Here is a 21,023-nt window from a genome sequence, read left to right as displayed (position 1 = left end):
ACTCCGCACCACAAACGAAAAAGCCCTCTCCCTAGCAGGTCCGTTGCTCTGGAACAAACCACCCACTTCCCTCCGCCAAGAAACCTGCCCAAAAATATTCAGGCAAAACCTGAAGACCTGGTTCTTCAGACACTCATACACTTAACATTCACACATTTACCAGCACCCCCCTTACCATTCTCTAACCTCCCCCCCCCTCTCCCCCCCTTCCATCCCACCTCCCAACCACCCCCTTCCCACTTTACTTAACATGAAGCCACCCCCCATGCATCCCGTAAAGCCAATTTATCAGGACAGCAGATTGTAAATAAGAACATTTTACTCACAAACGTGTATATATCCCTTGACAATAATTGTAAATACAAATATTTACCTCCTACAAATGTTGATGTCCATCCCAAATTATCAGAACCCTCCCTGCCCCCCCCCCCCCTTTATTAGGTAACCCCTACCCTGTATCCCACCTAGTTAATTATTACTTGTATAATCCACCCTCTTATTTATATGTTATTGTTATTATAATTACTGTTCCTCTTATAATCATGTGATAATTGTAAAGCCTGTTGCTAAGTTCTGTTCTCTGTAAACCGACGAGATGTTCCCAACGTTCGTCGGTATATAAAAGATATTAAATAAATAAATAAATAAATAACTAACGTATTAAATTCAGTGCCCACTGAATTCATTCACTAGTCTTAAAAAATGTTGTATGCACTCAGCTGATCAAAGCAAACATTTTCTGGTTCTTTGATTTTTTTTTTTTTACTATTGCATCACTATTAACCGTTTTTTGGTTTCACTATACTTTAATAAGTATGCTTTCATATTTCTTTCAGACATTTTCAATTTGTCTTTTGCAGTACGGTATGTACATTTCTTGATTCATTGTAGCCAATCTGGTCTGTTGTTTGTTTAATTGAGTAAATCACTGACACCAGGGCATCCACTCGGAATTCTCAGATTTATTCTTATTTTTTTTGTTACTAGGGGATAAGAACATAAGAACATAAGAAAATGCCATACTGGGTCAGACCAAGGGTCCATCAAGCCCAGCATCCTGTTTCCAACAGTGGCCAATCCAGGCCATAAGAACCTGGCAAGTACCCAAAAACTAAGTATATCCCATGTAACCATTGCTAATGGCAGTGGCTATTCTCTAAGTGAACTTAATAGCAGGTAATGGACTTCTCCTCCAAGAACTTATCCAATCCTTTTTTAAACACAGCTATACTAACTGCACGAACCACATTCTCTGGCAACAAATTCCAGAGTTTAATTGTGCGTTGAGTAAAAAAGAACTTTCTCCGATTAGTTTTAAATGTGCCACATGCTAACTTCATGGAGTACCCCGTAGTCTTTCTACTATCCGAAAGAGTAAATAACCGATTCACATCTACCCGTTCTAGACCTCTCATGATTTTAAACACCTCTATCATATCCCCCCTCAGTCGTCTCTTCTCCAAGCTGAAAAGTCCTAACCTCTTTAGTCTTTCCTCATAGGGGAGTTGTTCCATTCCCCTTATCATTTTGGTAGCCCTTCTCTGTACCTTCTCCATCGCAATTATATCTTTTTTGAGATGCGGCGACCAGAATTGTACACAGTATTCAAGGTGCGGTCTCACCATGGAGCGATATAGAGGCATTATGACATTTTCCGTTTTATTCATCATTCCTTTTCTAATAATTCCCAACATTCTGTTTGCTTTTTTGACTGCCGCAGCACACTGAACCGACGATTTCAGTGTGTTATCCACTATGACACCTAGATCTCTTTCTTGGGTTGTAGCACCTAATGTGGAACCCAACATCGTGTAATTATAGCATGGGTTATTTTTCCCTATATGCATCACCTTGCACTTATCCACATTAAATTTCATCTGCCATTTGGATGCCCAATTTTCCAGTCTCACAAGGTCTTCCTGCAATTTATCACAATCTGCTTGTGATTTAACTACTCTGAACAATTTTGTGTCATCTGCAAATTTGATTATCTCACTCGTCGTATTTCTTTCCAGATCATTTATAAATATATTGAACAGTAAGGGTCCCAATACAGATCCCTGAGGCACTCCACTGTCCACTCCCTTCCACTGAGAAAATTGCCCATTTAATCCTACTCTCTGTTTCCTGTCTTTTAGCCAGTTTGCAATCCACGAAAGGACATCGCCACCTATCCCATGACTTTTTACTTTTCCTAGAAGCCTCTCATTATTCTACTTCCCTTTAATCCAGTCCCATTCTGTCAATATCATGCTCCTTAGAGCCGGGTGAAAAGGGAAAGGCTTTTTTTGGGGGGGGGTCTCTGTATTCCCTGTAGGATCCCTGTAGGATCATGAAGACCCCTTCCATCTGGTCCTCAGCCTTGGTCCCTGAAATTGTAAGGGCGGCCATCACATTCCAGGGAATCTAAGGAAGCAGGAGTGTTCAGACTCGTTCCCCGAGGCTCGGAGCAGTAGGAGAGTCCCCTTGTGGATCATGTAAGGTTACTCTATCCAAATCTGGCAGGGTCTTGGTATCCACCTTCCCCATCGGAGGAGGGGGCTAGGAATGAGAACCACGCAGAACCTGAAGGCTTTCCACCTCTGGGGTGCCTAGGCCCGGATCCACGCTCAAACCTGCCCATCATGATTCTCCCTGCTCCTCCTGTGGAGAGGTTCCAGCGTAAGCACCCTCTTGTGCTGCTTGCTTCGTGTCATCTATCGATCACGAGTGGGGCAAAAAGAGCCCGCCACAGTTGGCAGATGCAGACCGAAACGTTGGCCTGTATTCATGGCGTTGTTCTCGATTTACGTTTTTTTAAAATTTTAATGTCCTAATCGAGCAGGAAGCTTGCTGGCAACATGGGGAGGCAGGTTTTAAATGAGCTACCACGGCTGGCTTCCCCGTGGATTGAAAAAGGCTCTACTCACCACCTTTAGGAAGGCAGGATAGCTGAGTTTGTGACCGGAATGTCACAGCACTAACTCACTCTCTCCTTTTTTTTTTTTCTTTCAAACTTTAAGTCCCAGAAGGCAAAAGCAAAAGAGCAAGAGATGGGGGGGGGGGGGGGGGGGGGGGGAGGGGGAGATGCCAGCTCCTAAGCTTTGCTACTCAGGGTTGATCAATCAAACTCCTAGGGGTACTGGAATCAAAGCCTGAGGGAAAGCTGAATGAGGAGGATTTTTTCCCTGGGCGTAGGCTTCAATCCCTAAGGACTGTTGCCTGAGGAGCCAGTAGACTCAACTAGGCCGAGGTCTAACCAGGGCCCTGGGAGCTGACCAGAAACTGTCCTCACCAGTCCACAACTGCTGGAGACAACTGGCAACTGCCTAAGGCTACACCTCCCTTATAGCTGATGTCACCGGGGAAAAGCAGGAATGCCCTCTGCCTCCAGCAGCTGTGGAGGGAGAATTTCCCACTGTAAAGACTGGTCCAACAGGAAGATGAGGAATTTCCCATTCGCCCTGACCCCTCACCTCCTCTCAAAAATGACCAAACAGACTGAGATTAGATATTACCAATATGTGATATAGGCAGGATGTGAAAAGGCCGCTCATCTGCTTACCTGGGGTGGGATGAAAGTGTGCATTTGCCAGGCAAGAAATGCACTCACCATGGACTCTTGCCACTTGCCCCCCTCAAAACAAAGTATTCGGGGAGGAGGAGAAGAAAGGGGCAGGAGTAATGGCAAGAGCATTTCATCCCTGGCAATTAAGTCCTGGAGAAATTTTCCGAGCCCTGGCTCTAGGACCTGACAGTCTAATCTAACCAAAATGATTCATTACACAATGGGTAAAAATCAGGGATTTGCCAGATAAATTGCTCTGAAAGGGTTACAGGTTACAGCAGGTGTGCAACACTGCAAACAGAATTGAACACAGCTGTCGCCCAACAAGAAGCTTATCCATTAACTTGCTGAGAGGCCATGACAAATATGGCTTGCAGCCGTGGAAAGAGAGCTGTGCACGTCATTAATAGAACAAAGAAGTTATCCAGGAAGCAGGATAAACACAAAAGGGCCCTGACGTACCACCAGGTTTCTCCCAGTCGCTCCATATGGAAAAAAAAAAAAATCAGCTTTGCACATGTGCTCGGGCAAATTAATGTTTGGAATCACCTGTGGAAGAAAAATAAAAGGTAGTGACAAAGGTAGATACAGATTAGACAGAAGAGATGGCAGCAGCCAAGCCAGGAGGGAGGAAAGAAAAGGGAAAGCAGAAAGCTTTGTGAGGAAGAATAAAAGGAAATATCTGACAGGGGAAGCGAGATGGAACGTGAAGGGGGAAAAAAAAAAAAAAACTCGGGTGCCAGCAGAAACCAGAGAAATAGATCCAGACAGCCAGGACATGAACAGCATGGTGCCACCAGAACTCACAAACCGGCCCCCCCACAGCATGCAACATGAACTCTTCTCTGTATAAAAACCATGTACCGCCATCATCCCCCCTGTGTCCTAGCAAGACCTGCATCCAGCTGTGTGTGCTGCTAGCTCCTACCTGAGACGCAGCTGGGCTCTGCCTAATGACCCCTGGATACAGGCATAGGAGTCAATGTTCAAAGAGTTTGGAAGGGAGGCACTTAAAATCAGTCCCTTTGAAAAACTGACCAGAGCTGAGCTCCTAAATTTCAGCAATGGGGGGGAGTTAGGATAGGGGAAAAAAATTTAGCCCTTGGCACCTAACTTAGGGTCCTAAATCAAGGCAAATGAATTGCAGTCCTAAATTTAGGCCCCTAAGTTTTTCACACCTACTTTTAGATAAAATGTGGCTACTCCCAGGAGTTACATAAAAACATAAGATTTGCCATACTGGGTCAGACCAAGGGTACATTAAGCCCAGAATCCTGTTTCCAATAGTGGCCAATCCAGGTCACAAGTACCTGGCAGAATCCCAAGGGGAAGACAGATTCCAAGCTGCTGACCCCAGGGGTAAGAAGTGGATTTCCCGAAGTCCACCCCAATAATGGTTTATGGACTTTTCCTTCAGAAACTTGTCTAAACCTTTTTTTTAAAAAAAACAGCTGTCTAAAAACTTTCACCACATCCTCTGGCAATGAATTCCACAGCTTAATTATGCATTAATTAAAAAAAAAAATTCTCTCATATTAGTTTTAAATGTATCACCTGGTAACCTCATTGTGTGTCCCCTAGTCATTGAAAGAGTAAAACAACCAATTAACGTTTACGCATTCCACTTCACTCATTGTTTTATAGACCTCTATCATATCTCCCCCTCTAAGAGGCCGATGCAATACCTTGCGCTCAGCCGAGCGCACTGTTTAATCCGCAGATGGATGTGGGTTGTGTAGGTGCATCCACAGCCCCTTATGCTATAAAGGGATTATCGCCTCCACAACCCGGAGCAGGCGTTAATTTCTGAGCATCCCAAAATGTTGTTCAGAAAAGCAGAAAAAACAAAAGTTTAAAAAAAAAAAAAAAGTTTTTAAAAAGTGCCAACGGACAGGTTTGGGAAACGGATGCTTCAGTTAACCAGTGTCCGTTTTCCGAACCCATGGCTGAGTGTCAATTAGGAAAATGGACGCCGATAAATTCAGCATCCGTTTTCTTAACCGGCAGACAGCCGACCTCTCCCGGGCGCCTGCTGCCAAGGAGGAGGTAGGGGCACGCAATCGACCCTAGCGCCATCTTGACAGCGCGACCCCTAATTAAAATATTGCATGGCGCCCCCAGGAGAGGTGGCTGGGGGGCGCGTTAGGAAAGCGGGCGCTGAATGCTCAGCGCATTTTTTTTTTTTTTTTGCATCGGCCCCTAAAAGAGCTGCAATTTGATACTGAATACCTTAACAAGTAGAATTTGTAATTATGGATCTCCAATGTATGCAAATTTATCTCCAGTATATTCATTGTGAATGTCCTGAAAACTTGACTGACTGTGGGGTCCTCCAGACAGGTTTAGGAAGTCCTGCAGTAGACCAATATTAGCGGTTCTATATATACCATATATACAGATGGGGGGGGGGGGGGGGGAGACCAGTTTCCAAGCACACATATACTGAGAACCTGCAGAAAGCTGCAGTATTGTTAGCAAACACCAAGTGGGGCTTCCACTATATATCTACATCTGTCCTTAGAAACCAATCCCTTCTCTTAAACAAAGCCCCCCCCCCTCAGAAAAAGGAGATGCTTATCCCTTTCCGAATTTCGGAAGCAGTCAAAAGCTCTTACACATGGCCTCGGCCTTTCCAGGCTTTATTCTTCACAGATGTAAATCACTGCTGTCAATAAGGAAATTAGCAGGCAGCCCCAAATAATAAATGTGACGCACAGCCACCGCTGGCTCAGGCCATCGTAAGAAACAGACCTACGTGCAGAGCTCCATACGTCAAAACATAGCTGGAAAAAGTAGCAGGCATTGGGAAAAACACCTGCTGAAAGGCCTCTCTCAGCTTCTAAGAAACAGCAGCCATACATCACCGGACTCCACTCAATATCCGCCAACTACAGAGCCCCACGTGTGCAAGCACGCTCCATGGCCCCGCAAACTGCCAAGCAAGTCCAGCCACAACAAAGAGCAATTGAATAATGGACCAATTACAACAAACAGGGCTTTATCTGGCAATATAAAGACAGGCACTTCACTGCCCACCGCTTTTCACTCAGGGGCACAGTTCTGTACCAGTACAAATTCCTAAATGCAAAATTCTTCAAGAGAGCTGGCGCTCCCAGAAACCTCCTCTCAATTAGATTTAGCAACTCTCAGGAGCCAAGTCCTGGCACTTTCTTCTCCTTGGATGTCCTCCTCCAGGACACTTACAAATAAAAACGCATATTTAGGCATCTGCTAGATGTTGACGGAGTCGTCTTGCATCTCTTCTCTCAGGAGGAAAATACAGTTACTGAATCTTGGGGATAATGTCTTCATATGGGTTTGTTTTGTGCACACCATGACAAAACGAAAGGCCTTCACTCATAAACCATGATATGTTGGATACAATCTCGATTTCTCAAATTTACTGTTACTGGCAGAACCTTATCAGGTTTAGTGCTAGAATGATTGAAGTGCACTGACAGAGCTATGCGTGGCTAAAATGGGTGAGAAGAACAGGTGTCTGGGCTTCTGAGAGCATGTAATGTTATGATTTTGTTCTGAGCTCCAAGAGGAACAGGAACGAGACTGTGGAGTTACACAGAAACATGGACTATGGATAGTAAGGACCAACCAGTCTGCCCAACTTGCTTCACAGTGCCATAGGCCTTAATTGCTCTTTGGGCTGGCTTACCCTTCACTTTCCTTTTTTTTTTTACATTTAAAGATACCTTTGTGAGAAGTCCCAGGAATTCTTGAACTCCGTTCATTGTTTTTACCTCCACTGGGAGCTTGATCTACCATCCACCTCCCTTTCCCGCTTTGCAGAGGTAAAAAAGTCAAGTCAAGAGACCACGATGGCATCACACACCAGGTTGAAAACCTGCAAGGATCCTGAGTGTACAAGCTCCCATCCAAGCCTGGATTTAGGCAACAGGCAACTGCCTAGGGTGCCAAATTTTGAAGGTGCCATATATCCAAGCCAAAGAGGATCCTGCTTCTGTTTGCTTTCAAAGCATGTGCAGGCACAGCTTCAATGGAGCACCGCCATGGCATTCTGCCTATGGGCAGCAAAATCTTAAATCCAGCCCTGCCCCCACCTGTCCTGCCATGCATGCGAAACTTGCTGGGCAGACTGGATGGGCCGTTTGGTCTTCTTCTGCCGTCATTTCTACGTTTCTATATATCTAGAACTCAGCATCAGGAATGTCATGAAAGGTCAGTTAACACAGCTTTCGGTGGTCAAAACCCACACGCAACATGTGGTACAACAGGCCTAGCAACATACCATACCTACATAACAAGAAACATAAATAGGCAGTGCAACAATATAAGAAGTCCCTACTACAATCTGACACTTCCGCCCCCCCTCACTAGGGAGCTGGAACAGACTGTATAACAAAACAAAAACAGTCACATAAAAATGACACGCCCTCCCAAATTCATACAATAATTATACCATGAAACATTATAAATGAAAATCATAAACAATCCTCATCCTAATACCTCTGCTTACATACGTTAATGCCAACAGAATCACAACAGAAAATGTGCAGGGAATGTTTTCCAGCCTGCAGATCGTCACAGGTTGTGTAACCACCTTGACACTTTGAGATTTGATTCTAGCCCTATTTACTAGGTTTGTGTTTCTCGCCCAGTAAATTCTTTGCTCGCTCCCTGCCAGCTTCCGCGTGTTAACCCTCCAGGAACACGTCAGCCTTCAGGCCTGACCGGTACCGGAACCGGGAGGCTGCATCCTTTCCCCCCACTTTACCGCGGGGCCTGCCGGGCTCGGCCCGCTTCCCGGATCCAGGAGTGCCAGCTCCCCGATCACCGGTGCTGCCTCAGCCTCAGTCATTGCAAAGCACCGGACCGGCCCCCAGCATCCTAGACCTGATCTCCCCGGTAAGGATCCGCACTCGGTGGGCTGGAGGAGGACTCGGGGAGAAAGTTATTCTCCACCCCGACATCGGGGCATGTTACCCGCCGATCACCGCACGGCTATTCCCCGGTCTCCGTACCTGGGTTTTGGTGGTCAGCTGGATCACCGCCTTCCTGAAGTTGAGCTTTGAGTCCGCGTTTCCCATCCTTTGCCGCCCGCCCCGGTACGCAATCTGTCCGAGAGGTCCTTTTCCAGCCGGCGGCCGGTACCGGAACCCGGATCCAGCTGCTCCAGCAGCCGCTGTTGTGCTGCTCAGTGCCTGCCGCTGATTCCTGCTTCCTCCTGCACGTCAGTGACGGGAGTCGCTAGCTACTCCCCGCCTCCTGCAAATTCCTCCCTGCCCCCAACCAAGCCTAGCTCAGATCTGGGAGAAAGAATTGGCCTGGGATTTTACGGATGGAAAGCAGTAACTTTCATAGGCGCCGGGTACTTGGGCACTCCCCCAGAGCTAGCCTGCTGCGGTACTCGATCGGACAGTGCCAAAATCTCAGGCACCAGAGAGCCGCCCTCGGCTTCCTGCGACAGCCCCTCCTCTCTCAGGTCCAGTGCAGGAAACAGGAGGGAGGAGTAATCCTGGAGCGCCCAGCGCGGCCCTGCTCCCTAATCCAGTTCCCCCAGCTGCTGTCATTCAGGGGCAATCCGGGGAGAGGGTGAGGATGGAGCAGGCCGCTGGAGAGCCATGCTGCTCCATAATCCTCCCACTCCCTCCTGTCCTTCGGGAGGAGGAAGGATGGAGTAACAAGTCACAGAGAGCAGGTGCGACTCCTGTAGGCATAGTAGGGAGAGGGAGAAGAGGGGAGGAGGGAGCGAATGTCTGGGAGTAGTGTGATAAGGGGTCAATATTGGAGGAGATGAGGGAAAGAATGCCTGAGGGGGTGATGTTGAGGAGGTTAGGGTGGAGATGAATGCTTGTGGGGGCATGGAATATTAATAATGATGGATTGGATTGGGTAAAGGAAAATGCGGGGTCCAGGCCTGGGGAGGAAGGTAAGTGCTGGTATCTGGCCTGGAGAGGGGGACAGAGAGAAGAGGGAATGCTGGGGTCATCTCTGGAGAGGGGAAAAGAGAGAGAGAAAGAAAGACAGACAGAGAGAGAGAGAGAGAGAGGCCTCTTCAGGGGGCCCTTGCAGGCACTTCACTGCAGCACCCAGAGTTTTCCAACATTTGCCCAGAGACTCAGCCATTCCTTTAGAATTCCAGAGTCTCTGAGTCAAATCCAGAAAGTTCCTAGGGGTGGCCAGGCGGAACCGGAGGGGAGAGAGTGAATGTGGTGTGCACAGGGTGAGAGAGCGAGAAGAGAGCAAGAGAGACTGATGGGACTTTCATTGCTTCCTCAGCTCTTTTGTTGGCCACATGAGCCCCCCCTCCCACCCCCTCCCATGTCTTCATCGCCTGCTCCACACTGTACATTTAAATAATGCCTGGCTATACTTGGGGGGGGGGGGGGGTGTTATGGCCTGGCTGGGGTAATTTGTGTTGAGTTGAGCTCCCCCTAATCCTATGCTTCCACCCATTACTTCCCTGTCTGTCTGGATCATTTAAATACCCATTCTGCTTTTCTCTTGTTTAGTTTTTAATCCATTTATCTTCCCCGTCTTCTTCATACCTCAGACTACATTATTACATAGTTCAATACACGCAGACCCAAAGTGCTCTGCCAGGCTGGCCTTTGGGTTAGGGCAAGCTGGGTGCCTAGGATGCCTGGACACTGCAGCGCCTCATTGGACTGGTCGGCCAGGCAGCTGTTGTGCTGTATGGATATGGACCTGGTGCAGAAGAGGGAACTCGGGCAAATGCTATCTGCCCCCTCTTAAAAGTACAGGAATTCCCAGCTTGGCGGCATTAAAATTGCTGCTGGCTTATTTGCCCCTGTTCCTTTTAAGGAGGTGGACTCCAAAAGAATGCATCTTTTTAGCCTGGCTGTGCCTCTGTACTGGCACTGGCCCCTCTCCTCTGTCTCTGCAGCTGCACGGGTCACTGATGTGCCATTTGAACCGCCCAGTTGGAGAATAAAGAGAAGACCCGCCGGCGCTGTGGAGATAGGAGCAGCTATGTTAGAGGCAATGACCAGGGCACAAAAGCAGGGGGGTGTCTTCCAAATTATGAGTCTCGCCACCTGTAAGGAACCGTGGAGCATATAGTCATACCTTGCTGTCACCTGGCCGTGGCTCTAACTTAGGTCTGGATTTTCTAAGGTCACAGACCTTAGAGAATCCGGCGGTAACGGGGGGGGGGGGGGGTGTCCTGTGATAGTGGCAGCGATCGCACCTCTGCGGTGCGATTGTTGCTGGCTTTCACACCGAATAACTACACCATAAAAGTCCCTTTTTGCATGCGATAGCGTTAGAGAATGACCCCCTTAAGCTTCTGGAGCAGCAGGAGATGACTCATGAACATGCTGCTGGATTCAGGCTAGCTGCAGAGATTTTTCAGGTTGCTCTGCTCTGCCAGCGAGTATGCAAAGTTGCACAGGAGTCCGTATTCAGCTGGGCGTAAGAACATAAGCACATAAGAACATGCCATACTGGGTCAGACCAAGGGTCCATCAAGCCCAGCATCCTGTTTCCAACAGTGGCCAATCCAGGCCATAAGAACCTGGCAAGTACCCAAAAACTAAGTCTATTCCATGTTACCGTTGCTAGTAATAGCAGTGGCTATTTTCTAAGTCAACTTAATTAATAGCAGGTAATGGACTTCTCTTCCAAGAAATTATCCAATCCTTTTTTAAATACAGCTATACTAACTGCACAAACCACATCCTCTGGCAACAAATTCCAGAATTGTGCGTTGAGTGAAAAAGAACTTTCTCCGATTAGTTTTAAATGTGCCACATGCTAACTTCATGGAGTTCCCCCAAGTCTTTCTATTATCTGAAAGAGTAAATAACCGATTCACATCTACCTGTTCTAGACCTCTCATGATTTTAAACACCTCTATCATATCCCCCCTCAGCCATCTCTTCTCCAAGATGAAAAGTCCTAACCTCTTTAGTCTTTCCTCATAGGGGAACTGTTCCATTCCCCTTATCATTTTGGTAGCCCTTCGCTGTACCTTCTCCATCGCAACTATATCTTTTTTGAGATGTGGCGACCAGAATTGTACACAGTATTCAAGGTGCGGTCTCACCATGGAGCGATACAGAGGCATTATGACATTTTCTGTTTCATTCACCATTCCTTTTCTAATATTTCCCACATTCTGTTTGCTTTTTTGATTGCCACAGCACACTGAACCGACGATTTCAATGTGTTTTCCACTATGACGCCTAGATCTCTTTCTTGGGTGGTAGCACCTAATATGGAACCTAACATTGTGTAACTATAGCATGGGTTATTTTTCCCTATATGCATCACCTTGCACTTATCCACATTAAATTTCATCTGCCATTTCAATGCCCAATTTTCCAGTCTCATAAGTTCTTCCTGCTACTTATCACAATTTGCTTATAATTTAACTACTCTGAACAATTTTGTATCATCTGCAAATTTGATTACCTCACTCATCGTATTTCTTTCCAGATCATTTATAAATATATTGAAAAGAAAGGGTCCCAATACAGATCCCTGAGGCACTCCACTGCTCACTCCCTTCCACTGAGAAAATTGTCCATTTAATTCTACTCTCTGTTTCCTGTCTTTTAGCCAGTTTGTAATCCATGAAAGGACTTCGCCACCTATCCCTTGACTTTTTACTTTTCCTAGAAGCCTCTCGTGAGGAACTTTATCAAATGCCTTCTGAAAATCCAAGTACACTACATCTACCGGTTCACCTTTATCCACATGTTTATTAACTCCTTCAAAAAAGTGAAGCAGATTTGTGAGGCAAGACTTGCCTTGGGTAAAGCCATGCTGACTTTGTTCCATTAAACCATGTCTTTCTATATGTTCTGTGATTTTGATGCTTTGAACACTTTCCACTATTTTTCCTGGCACTGAAGTCAGGCTAACCGATCTGTAGTTTCTCGGATCGCCCCTGGAGCCCTTTTTAAATATTGGGGTTACATTAGCTATCCTCCAGTCTTCAGGTACAATGGATGATTTTAGTGATAGGTTACAAATTTTTACTAATAGGTCTGAAATTTCATTTTTTAGTTCCTTCAGAACCCTGCGGGCGGATTTTAAATGCCCTGCTCGCGTAAATCCGGGCGGATTTACGCGAGCAGGGCCCTCGCTCGCCGGCGCGCCTATTTTGCATAGGCCGCCGGCGCGCGCAGAGCCCCGGGACGCACGTAAGTCCCAGGGTTTTTTTAAGGGGGCGTGTCGGGGGCGGGGCCGAATGACGCGGCGTTTCGGGGGCGGGATGCTGCGTTTCGGGGGCGGGACCGGGGGCGTGGTCGAGGCCTCTGGACCAGCCCCCGGGTCGGATGACGGCGCGCCAGCAGTCCGCTGGCACGCGTAGATTTACGTCTGCTTCTAGCAGGCGTAAATCGAGGGACAAAGGTAAGGGGGGGTTTAGATAGGGCTGGGGGGGTGGGTGAGAGGAGGGCGAAAGAAAGTTCCCTCCGAGGCCGCTCCGATTTCGGAGCGGCCTCAGAGGGAACGGAGGCAGGCTGCGCGGCTCGGCGCGTGCAGGCTGCCCAAAATCGGCAGCCTTGCACGCGCCGATCCAGGATTTTATAAGATACGCGCGGCTATGCGAGTATCTTATAAAATCCAGCGTACTTTTGTTTGCGCCTGCTGAGCGAACAAAAGTACGCGATCGCGCTCTTTTTTAAAATCTACCCCCTGGAGTGTATACCATCCGGTCCTGGTGATTTACTACTCTTCAGTTTATTAATCAGGCCTACCACATCTTCTAGGTTCACCGTGATTTGGTTCAGACTATCTGAATCATTACTCATGAAAACATTCTCCGGAATGGGTATCTCCCCAACATACTCTTCAGTAAACACCGAAGCAAAGAAATCATAATCTTTCCGCGATGGCCTTATCTTCTTTAAGTGCCCCTTTAACCCCTCGATCATCTAACGGTCCAACTGACTTCCTCACAGGCTTTCTGCTTCGGATATATTTTAAAAAGTTTTACTGTGAGTTTTTGCCTCTACGGCCAACGTCTTTTCAAATTCCCTCTTAGCCTGTCTTATCAATGTCTTACATTTAACTTGCCAACGCTTATGCATTATCCTATTTTCTTCATTTGGATCCTTCTTCCAATTTTTGAATGAAGATCTTTTGGCTAAAATAGCTTCTTTCACCTCCCCTTTTAACCATACCGGTAATCATTTTGCCTTCTTTCCACCTTTTTTAATGTGTGGAATACATCTGGACTGGGCTTCTAGGATGGTATTTTTTAACCATGACCATGCCTCTTGCACACTTTTTACCTTTGTAGCTGCACCTTTCAGTTTTTTTCTTATAATTTTTCTCATTTTATCAAAGTTTCCCTTTTGAAAGTTTAGCACGAGAGCCGTGGATTTGCTTACTGTTCCCCTTCCAGTCATTAATTCAAATTTGATCATATTATGATCACTATTGCCAAGAGGCCCCACCACCGTTACCTCTCTCACCAAATCCTGTCCTCTACTGAGAATTAGATCTAAAATTGCTCCCTCTCTTGTCTGTTCCTGGACCAATTGCTCCATAAAAATATAATTTATTCCATCCAGGAACTTTATATCGCTAGCATGTACCGATGATACATTTACCCAGTCAATATTGGGGTAACTGAAGTCTCCCATTATTACCACACTACCAATGTGGTTAGCTTCCCTAATTTCTCTTAGCATTTCACTGTCCGTCTCACCATCTTGACCAGGTGGATGGTAGTATACTCCTATCACTATAGTCTTCCCTGACACACAAGGGATTTCTACCCATAAAGATTCAGTTGTGCATTTAGTCTCATGCAGGATGTTTATCTTGTTGGACTCTATGCCATCCCGGACATAAAGCGCCACACCGCCTCCCGGGTGCTCATCTCTGTCATTGCAATATAATTTGTATCCTGGTATAGCACTGTCCCATTGGTTGTCCTCTTTCCATCATGTCTCTGAGATGCCAGTTAAGTCTATGTCATCATTCACTGCTATACATTCTAATTCTCCCATCTTACGTCTTAGACTTCTGGCATTAGCATACAAACATTTCAAAGTTTGTTTTTTGTTTGTATTTTCATTCTGCTTTTTAATTGATAGGGATAACGTAGAATTTTTTAGCTCAGCTGAGTTTTTAGTTACAGGCACTTGGACTACTTTTCTTATAATTGGAATGTCACTGTCCTAATTCTAATGCATCATTAGTATTCTTTGAAGATACCTCTCTCCGAACCATGTGCTGCTGAGCGACTGTCGGCTTTCCCCTTTGTTCTAGTTTAAAAGCTGCTCTATCTCCTTTTTAAAAGTTAGCGCCAGCAGTCTGGTTCCACCCTGGTTAAGGTGGAGCCCATCTCTTCGGAAGAGACTCCCCATTCCCCAAAAGGTTCCCCAGTTCCTAACAAAACTGAATCCCTCTTTGCACCATCGTCTCATCCACGCATTGAGACTCCGGAGCTCTGCCTGTCTCTGGTGACCTGCGCATGGAAAGGGAGCATTTCATAGAATGCTACCTTGGAGGTTCTTGATTTAAGCTTTCTTCCTAAGAGTCTAAATTTGGCATCCAGAATCTCCCTTCCACATTTTCCTATGTCGTTGGTGCCCACATGTACCACGACAGCCGGCTCCTCCCCAGCACTGTCTAAAATCCTATCTAGGTGATGTGTGAGGTCCGCCACCTTCGCACCAGGTAGGCATGTTACCAGGCGATCCTCACGCCCACCAGCCACCCAGCTGTCTACATTCCTAATAATCAAATCACCAACTATTAGGCTGACCTAACTCTTCCCTCCTGGGCAGTAGGCCTTGGGGAGATATCCTCAGTGTGAAAGGACAATGCATCACCTGGAGAGCAGGTCCTTGCTACAGGATCCTTTCCTGCTGCACCTGGTTGATGCTCTCCCATCATGAGACCTTCTTCCTCCAAGGTAGCACCAGGGCTGCCAGTCTGAAGTTGGGACTTGACTACTATGTCCCTGAAGGTCTCATCTATATACCTCTCTGTCTGCCTCAGCTCCTCCAGATCTGCCACTCTAGCCTCCAGAGATAGGACTCGTTCTCTGAGAGCCAGGAACTCTTTGCATCGCATGCACATGTACAACTTGTCACCGGTGGGTAAAAAATCATACATGTGACACTCGATGCAAAAGACTGGGAAGCCCCCCTCTTGCTGCTGGACTGCTACCTTCATCTCAAATTTGTTCATTTCCTACTTAAGATTTAGGTTGCTATGGGAGTAGGAATGTGTCTAATTGGGGGGCTGATGATGTCAGCGGAGCGAGTGGCAGCTTAATCCCTAGCTCCTGACCGATCCGATCGGAATCTCTTCTGTTTGTAGCCATCCAGGGCTCGTTTTGAGTGGCAGAGATACTGATTTACTGCTGGAGTTCACCACATGTCGAATCGGAAGAAAGGACCCGACTTCCAAAAATATTCTTATCAAAAATTAGATCGGGAGGCCCGCTCCAAAAAATCCAAAATGGCGGCCGCGACTGATGCAGAAATCAAAGAAGGAGCTGAGCAGGGCCGGTGCAAGGGTATTTGGCACCCTAGGCAAACCTTACAGTCTGGCGCCCCCTCCCCATACACAATTTTAAACTATGCATTTATAACATATTTTACATGAAAAATGACATTCTGAGGTAAAATTAATATACAAGTTGTTGTGATAATTTCATGCACTGTTGTGATACAAGAAAACTTTGCATCTTGGAATTCTTATGGCATCATACCTATTGTGATATATTTCAGCATGGTCCTCCCATATCAACACAGTACTATCTGCCAACACTCAAAGAATAACAACCCTACCTATGAAAAAGAATACCACAAATATTACACCAGAATCTAAAATATCAATACACCTCCTATCAGGAAAACTGAGAAGGGGGCGTTCCCAGGGGCAGGCTTGGGGAGGGGCTTCCACCTGCACATGCCAACCCACATTTGACTAGGATGCCTATAACTAGACATCAAGTCCCTCAGACGGGAAATGTAAGATAAACTTGTTTTGTAAGAAACTTGTGGATATGGGAGGTGAAAGGCTAAGTCACTGTTATGCATTGCTAACTGATATTAACTCTACAACATGTTGTACCTGTTTGAAATAGGTGTTGTATTGTATGCCTGAAAATCTTTAATAAAGAAATAGTTAAAAAAAAAAAAAAAACATGTACATAATTTTACTCAGGGGGTGGTAGGGGGCAACTACCCACACAAAATGTTAGCTGGGAATGTGTGAGGTTAGTTTTCCTAGGGTCATTTTAAAAGTAAAAGTAGGCATGTGTGCATTCACTTTGAAAACCGGATGGAAAGATCCGCAGGTAAAAATGACCCATAGATTTTACAACCAAATTCGAGCAGTGAGCAAATTACCCCCGGCTTGGAAACTAGCCTTAGTAAATTAGGCCCCTCACGATAGGCTATACAATGAGAAGAGATTGCCAGAGTTGTTATGCGTGCCATCCGTGGCAGATCCGCGGCGCAGCCCCCTCACCTTCGTACACAAACTCCAGCTCCTGGTTCCTCCTCGCTAGCGGCGGTGGGCCGCCGGCTCCAACCTCGGGCCACCCCCGGTGCCTCCGGCTCTGCCATGGTCCCCAGTGTTGCAGGTCAAGATGCCATTGCTCGTCGGACCTCTCCGCGTGGCCCATGGAGAGACGCCACTACCTGTGCCGCGCCCCTCCCTAGGCGCATGTGTGCGCGCATCGCTGATCCTTATGAAGGGCCCGCGGTGGGAACCTGGCCACAGCCCCGGATTATGATGTCAGACTCTCCAGTGTATTTAAGCTTACGCCTCGCTCCATAGAGTTGCCTTTGCAACAGGTCTCCTTGCTATTCGAGTACTCGTTGCTGCTAAAGAATCCTCTCTACTCTTTTCTGACCTTTGTTGTTCCCGGTTCCTGTCTTCGTTGTTCCTGCCCTGTCTATGTTTTGGACTGACTCTACGGATATCGACTCTGCTTCACCTGACTATGCTATTGCCTATCTCCAGACCCAGACCTCTGCTACGCCTGACTACGCTATTGCTTATCTCCAGACCCAGACCTCCGCTACACCTGACTAATGCTATTGACTTCTCCGTGATCAGACCATTGCCTTGATTGACTATGCTATTGACTTCTCCGTGATCAGAACTCAGCATTGTTTGCCACGACCTCCTCTTTGTCGCCGGCCCTGATCCAAGCCTGTCATTGACGCCTCTTCTAGCCTACTCCCTGGACTTGGACTTATTAGGCTTTGGCCTACCTTTGCTTGAGTGCCCCCAGCCAATCTTCATTCCATTGGCGCCCAAGTTCCAGTATCATACCCAGTCCAGGGTTGGACTACGCCACCTATTGTCTGCTGTCTCTGGGCTGAACCAACCTCTTTTGATAACCAACCTCGAGGTCCACCTAAGTCCTGCTGTCCTCGGCACCCAAAGGCTCAACCTGCAGGGAATGAGGGTTGGTATAGGTGAAGCTCCAGCGGCCTCTACCTTCAGCCCACTCCACCTGCTGATTGCATCAACCCCACCTCAGCCCAAGGGTCCACCTCCAACGTAAAAGTTTGCAAAGGCCATGGACTCAATGGAGCCGTGTGCCCTCCAGGCCATCCCAGGTCTGGTGTCCAAGGTACAAGAACAGCAGCAGTTTCTTGAGGCATTGGCCTTCTCCATGGATCGTCTTCATGCCCGGCTTGATGCCCTCACTAATAATTCAGTTCCTCTTCCGGCTCCTCCTCATCCATAGCCACCTCCATCAATGCCTCGAGCCTTGTTGGCTTTACTGCTGCTCCTGATGAGGAGCAAATCTGTAGATCTTGAGTTTTAGGGCTTATAGGACAGGGTAAAAGGGTCCAGGTCAACTGGGCAGTGTGATGAACCAGATGTGTGCAGGATGAAAGACTTCAATATTAACTGGACAAACTGGTGGACTAATTGGAAAACTAGGAATGTGCCTCGCGCAAGTGTGTTTTAAAATCCACTTACATACGCTTGTAAAAGCCAACAAAATGCTATGGAAGACACACATGCTAGCTGTGCTCGAATAACCACTTAAAAGTAGGAGCATATTTAAGCGTGGTTGATGTATTTTACAACATACACGCGCAAGTGCACTCATGATTTTTCTAGCACGCATGTTCATTTTAAAATTACTGTCTAAGGGCGTATTTCTATGACGATAGGATCTACGCCCAATTTCTAGCTGATAGGTTGAATGAAATTTTTGCCATTTTTGTTCATAAGGCTCAGACAGGCTGTTGTTGCAGAAAGACAGACCCAGGATAATATATGGACAGTTCCGAATGCAGGGAGCCACTTTGCCGGGTAAAAGGACTCTCCGGAAACTGGCCAACCTTAATCTGCCTAAATGTGCACGCAGGGCTCCTCAATGCACATACTTAAAGCTACATTTGGAAGAGGTGGGGAGGGGGGATGCGGAGGGATGTTTAGGTCAGGAGAGAAAAATAATGCATGTGGATTATCTAGGCGTAATATTTTTCAAAAAATAAGTGTCCACACAAAAAGCAGGAGCAGATGTTTGCAGGTATGTTCTACCTATGACTTTGAAAACTGGTGCCAAAACCATGGGTTAAAAGTACCTGTGGGCAGTTTGAGAACTGACAGCTTATCAGATGATATCCAAAGCATTCAATGTTACCTTACCTTTAGGAAGCATGTTAAAGCTTTCTATTTTCAGCAGGCTTTTAATGTTTAATACAGAAGTTTGACTATGGTGTTAATTGCTCTGCTCATGGTTTTCTTGTAAGTTTTTTTTTGTATTGATTGTCATTATTTTTTAAGTAATGTCTGTTTTTTTTATTGTACTTTTGTTTTTTTTATTTTATGTTTTTTTATTTTTTAGCTATTTCTATTTTTATGATTGTAGAAGTTTTTATTATGTATGTAAATTGGTAGCCGTCAATTACTTCGGATAAGCAGGTTCCAAATCATGAAATAAATAAATAAATCTCAGGCATATAAAATACCAATGTGTTTATCGTTAGATGCTGAGAAAGCTTATGACAGCGTGAATTGGCAATTTATTTAATTGACTTTGCAGAAGATTGGGGTTTGGGGAAGCTTTATTAATTAGGTTAGCAAATTAAATGAAACCCCTAAAGCTAGAATGAAAGATAGCGGAGGCTAAAGAATTTCATATCACTAGAGGAAGGAGACAAGGCTGCCCATGATCATCTCTGTTATTTGCTCTATTAATGGGACCCCTGGCCATTTATATTAGGGGAAAATAAAGATATAGGAGGTATGAATTTTGGACAATGTCAATGATATTGTACTTACAATGCCAGATTTAGGCAAGCAGCTATGGAAGCTACAGCTCAGGGCCTCTAAATACAAAACAATTGCTAAATTTCAAGTGTTAAGTTTGTTTTGGTAATGCTGGGGCTTCTTAAACTTGATGTAGCTGCAGGGCCTCAGCATTTCTTAATCCGGCCCTAATACTGACAATCATGAATCCTCATTCATCTTTACCCAACCTTCTTAAAGCACGGGATCTCCATGGTAAAATGGCAGGGTTTCAGATAAATTATTCTAAATCAGAAGCAATAATTAAGAAGAGCAAAGGAGACGGGTTAAGTTAAAGTTTTTCCTTAGAAGCGCCTTCCATTATTTAAAATTCCTGTTGATTAATATACTTAGTAATCTCAGTACTTTGCATAAAGCCAATTACTCTGAATTCATAAAAAAAAACCAAACATAAAAAAAAGGTTTAATGTAAAACATTTTTATTAATTTTCAGCAAGAAGCAACAACACAAATCTAGGAGGGCGGGCAACTGAACCCTCACTAGACAACAAGTACAAGTAACAGCGACACGGTCTAGGCAAACCCCCTCCTCCCACCCCTCCCTTCCCCCCCCCCCCCCCCCCCCTTTACCGGAGTTCAAGAAAACAAAAAAAAGAGAACAAGAGGCAATAGGCTGTATAAGAAAGCACAGGTAATCATCCCGAACATAGAGTCCACTCTAGGCATCCGTGGCAGGATAATCATTCAGGAGCAGGCTACGGGCCCGATGCGGTAGTGCTTGAATGTAAGAGTCCCAGACCAGCAAGAACCTCCGGCGGGCGGACGGAGAACGTCGGGAACCGATATCCTCCATTTGTAGAAGACGATGTAGATGGTTCCTCCAGGTCCAATAGGAAGGGCCTTCTGTGGCACGCCACTGCAATAAAATCATCTTCTTCCCCACCAAGCATGCCTTACCAATAAAGAGACGCACTCCCCGTTGAACCCGCACTCTGGGGCCATAACCAAAAAGAAAAAATAGAGGGTTAATGGGAAGAACCACACCCAACAGGTCCATCAAGTATCGAGCAAGGCGTCCCCAAAACCGTCGGACTGGGGGACATGCCCAAAAGGAATGGGAAAGTGTGCCCACCCCAGTAGTACACTTAGGGCAACAGGTGGACGGGGACAGGCCCATGTGAAACACAGTTTGGGGGGAGACATAAGCTCGTCTAAGAAACTTGAACTGCATTTCACGATAGTACATATTCAACGTGAGGGTTGCAACCCTGGCAAAGCA

At 46.2% G+C, this 21,023-nt stretch overlaps 1 protein-coding gene across 1 annotated transcript in view; it reads right to left on the bottom strand.

Moving 5' to 3' along the window:
- Positions 1-9,050, bottom strand: part of HID1 (HID1 domain containing) — a 70,077-nt gene extending 61,027 nt beyond the window's left edge. The window contains exon 1 of the mRNA XM_029600582.1: positions 8,545-9,050. Coding sequence (XP_029456442.1) covers positions 8,545-8,610 — 66 coding nt within the window. The 5' untranslated portion in view covers positions 8,611-9,050. The remainder of the gene's footprint in view (positions 1-8,544) is intronic.
- Positions 9,051-21,023: the final 11,973 nt, after the last annotated feature.

Source organism: Rhinatrema bivittatum, chromosome 4 (genome assembly GCF_901001135.1).
Source record: "Rhinatrema bivittatum chromosome 4, aRhiBiv1.1, whole genome shotgun sequence".
Taxonomy (NCBI): Eukaryota; Metazoa; Chordata; class Amphibia; order Gymnophiona; family Rhinatrematidae; genus Rhinatrema; species Rhinatrema bivittatum.
The sequence above is the reverse complement of the archived record's forward strand: the minus strand, read 5'-3'. Positions and strand labels throughout refer to the sequence as shown.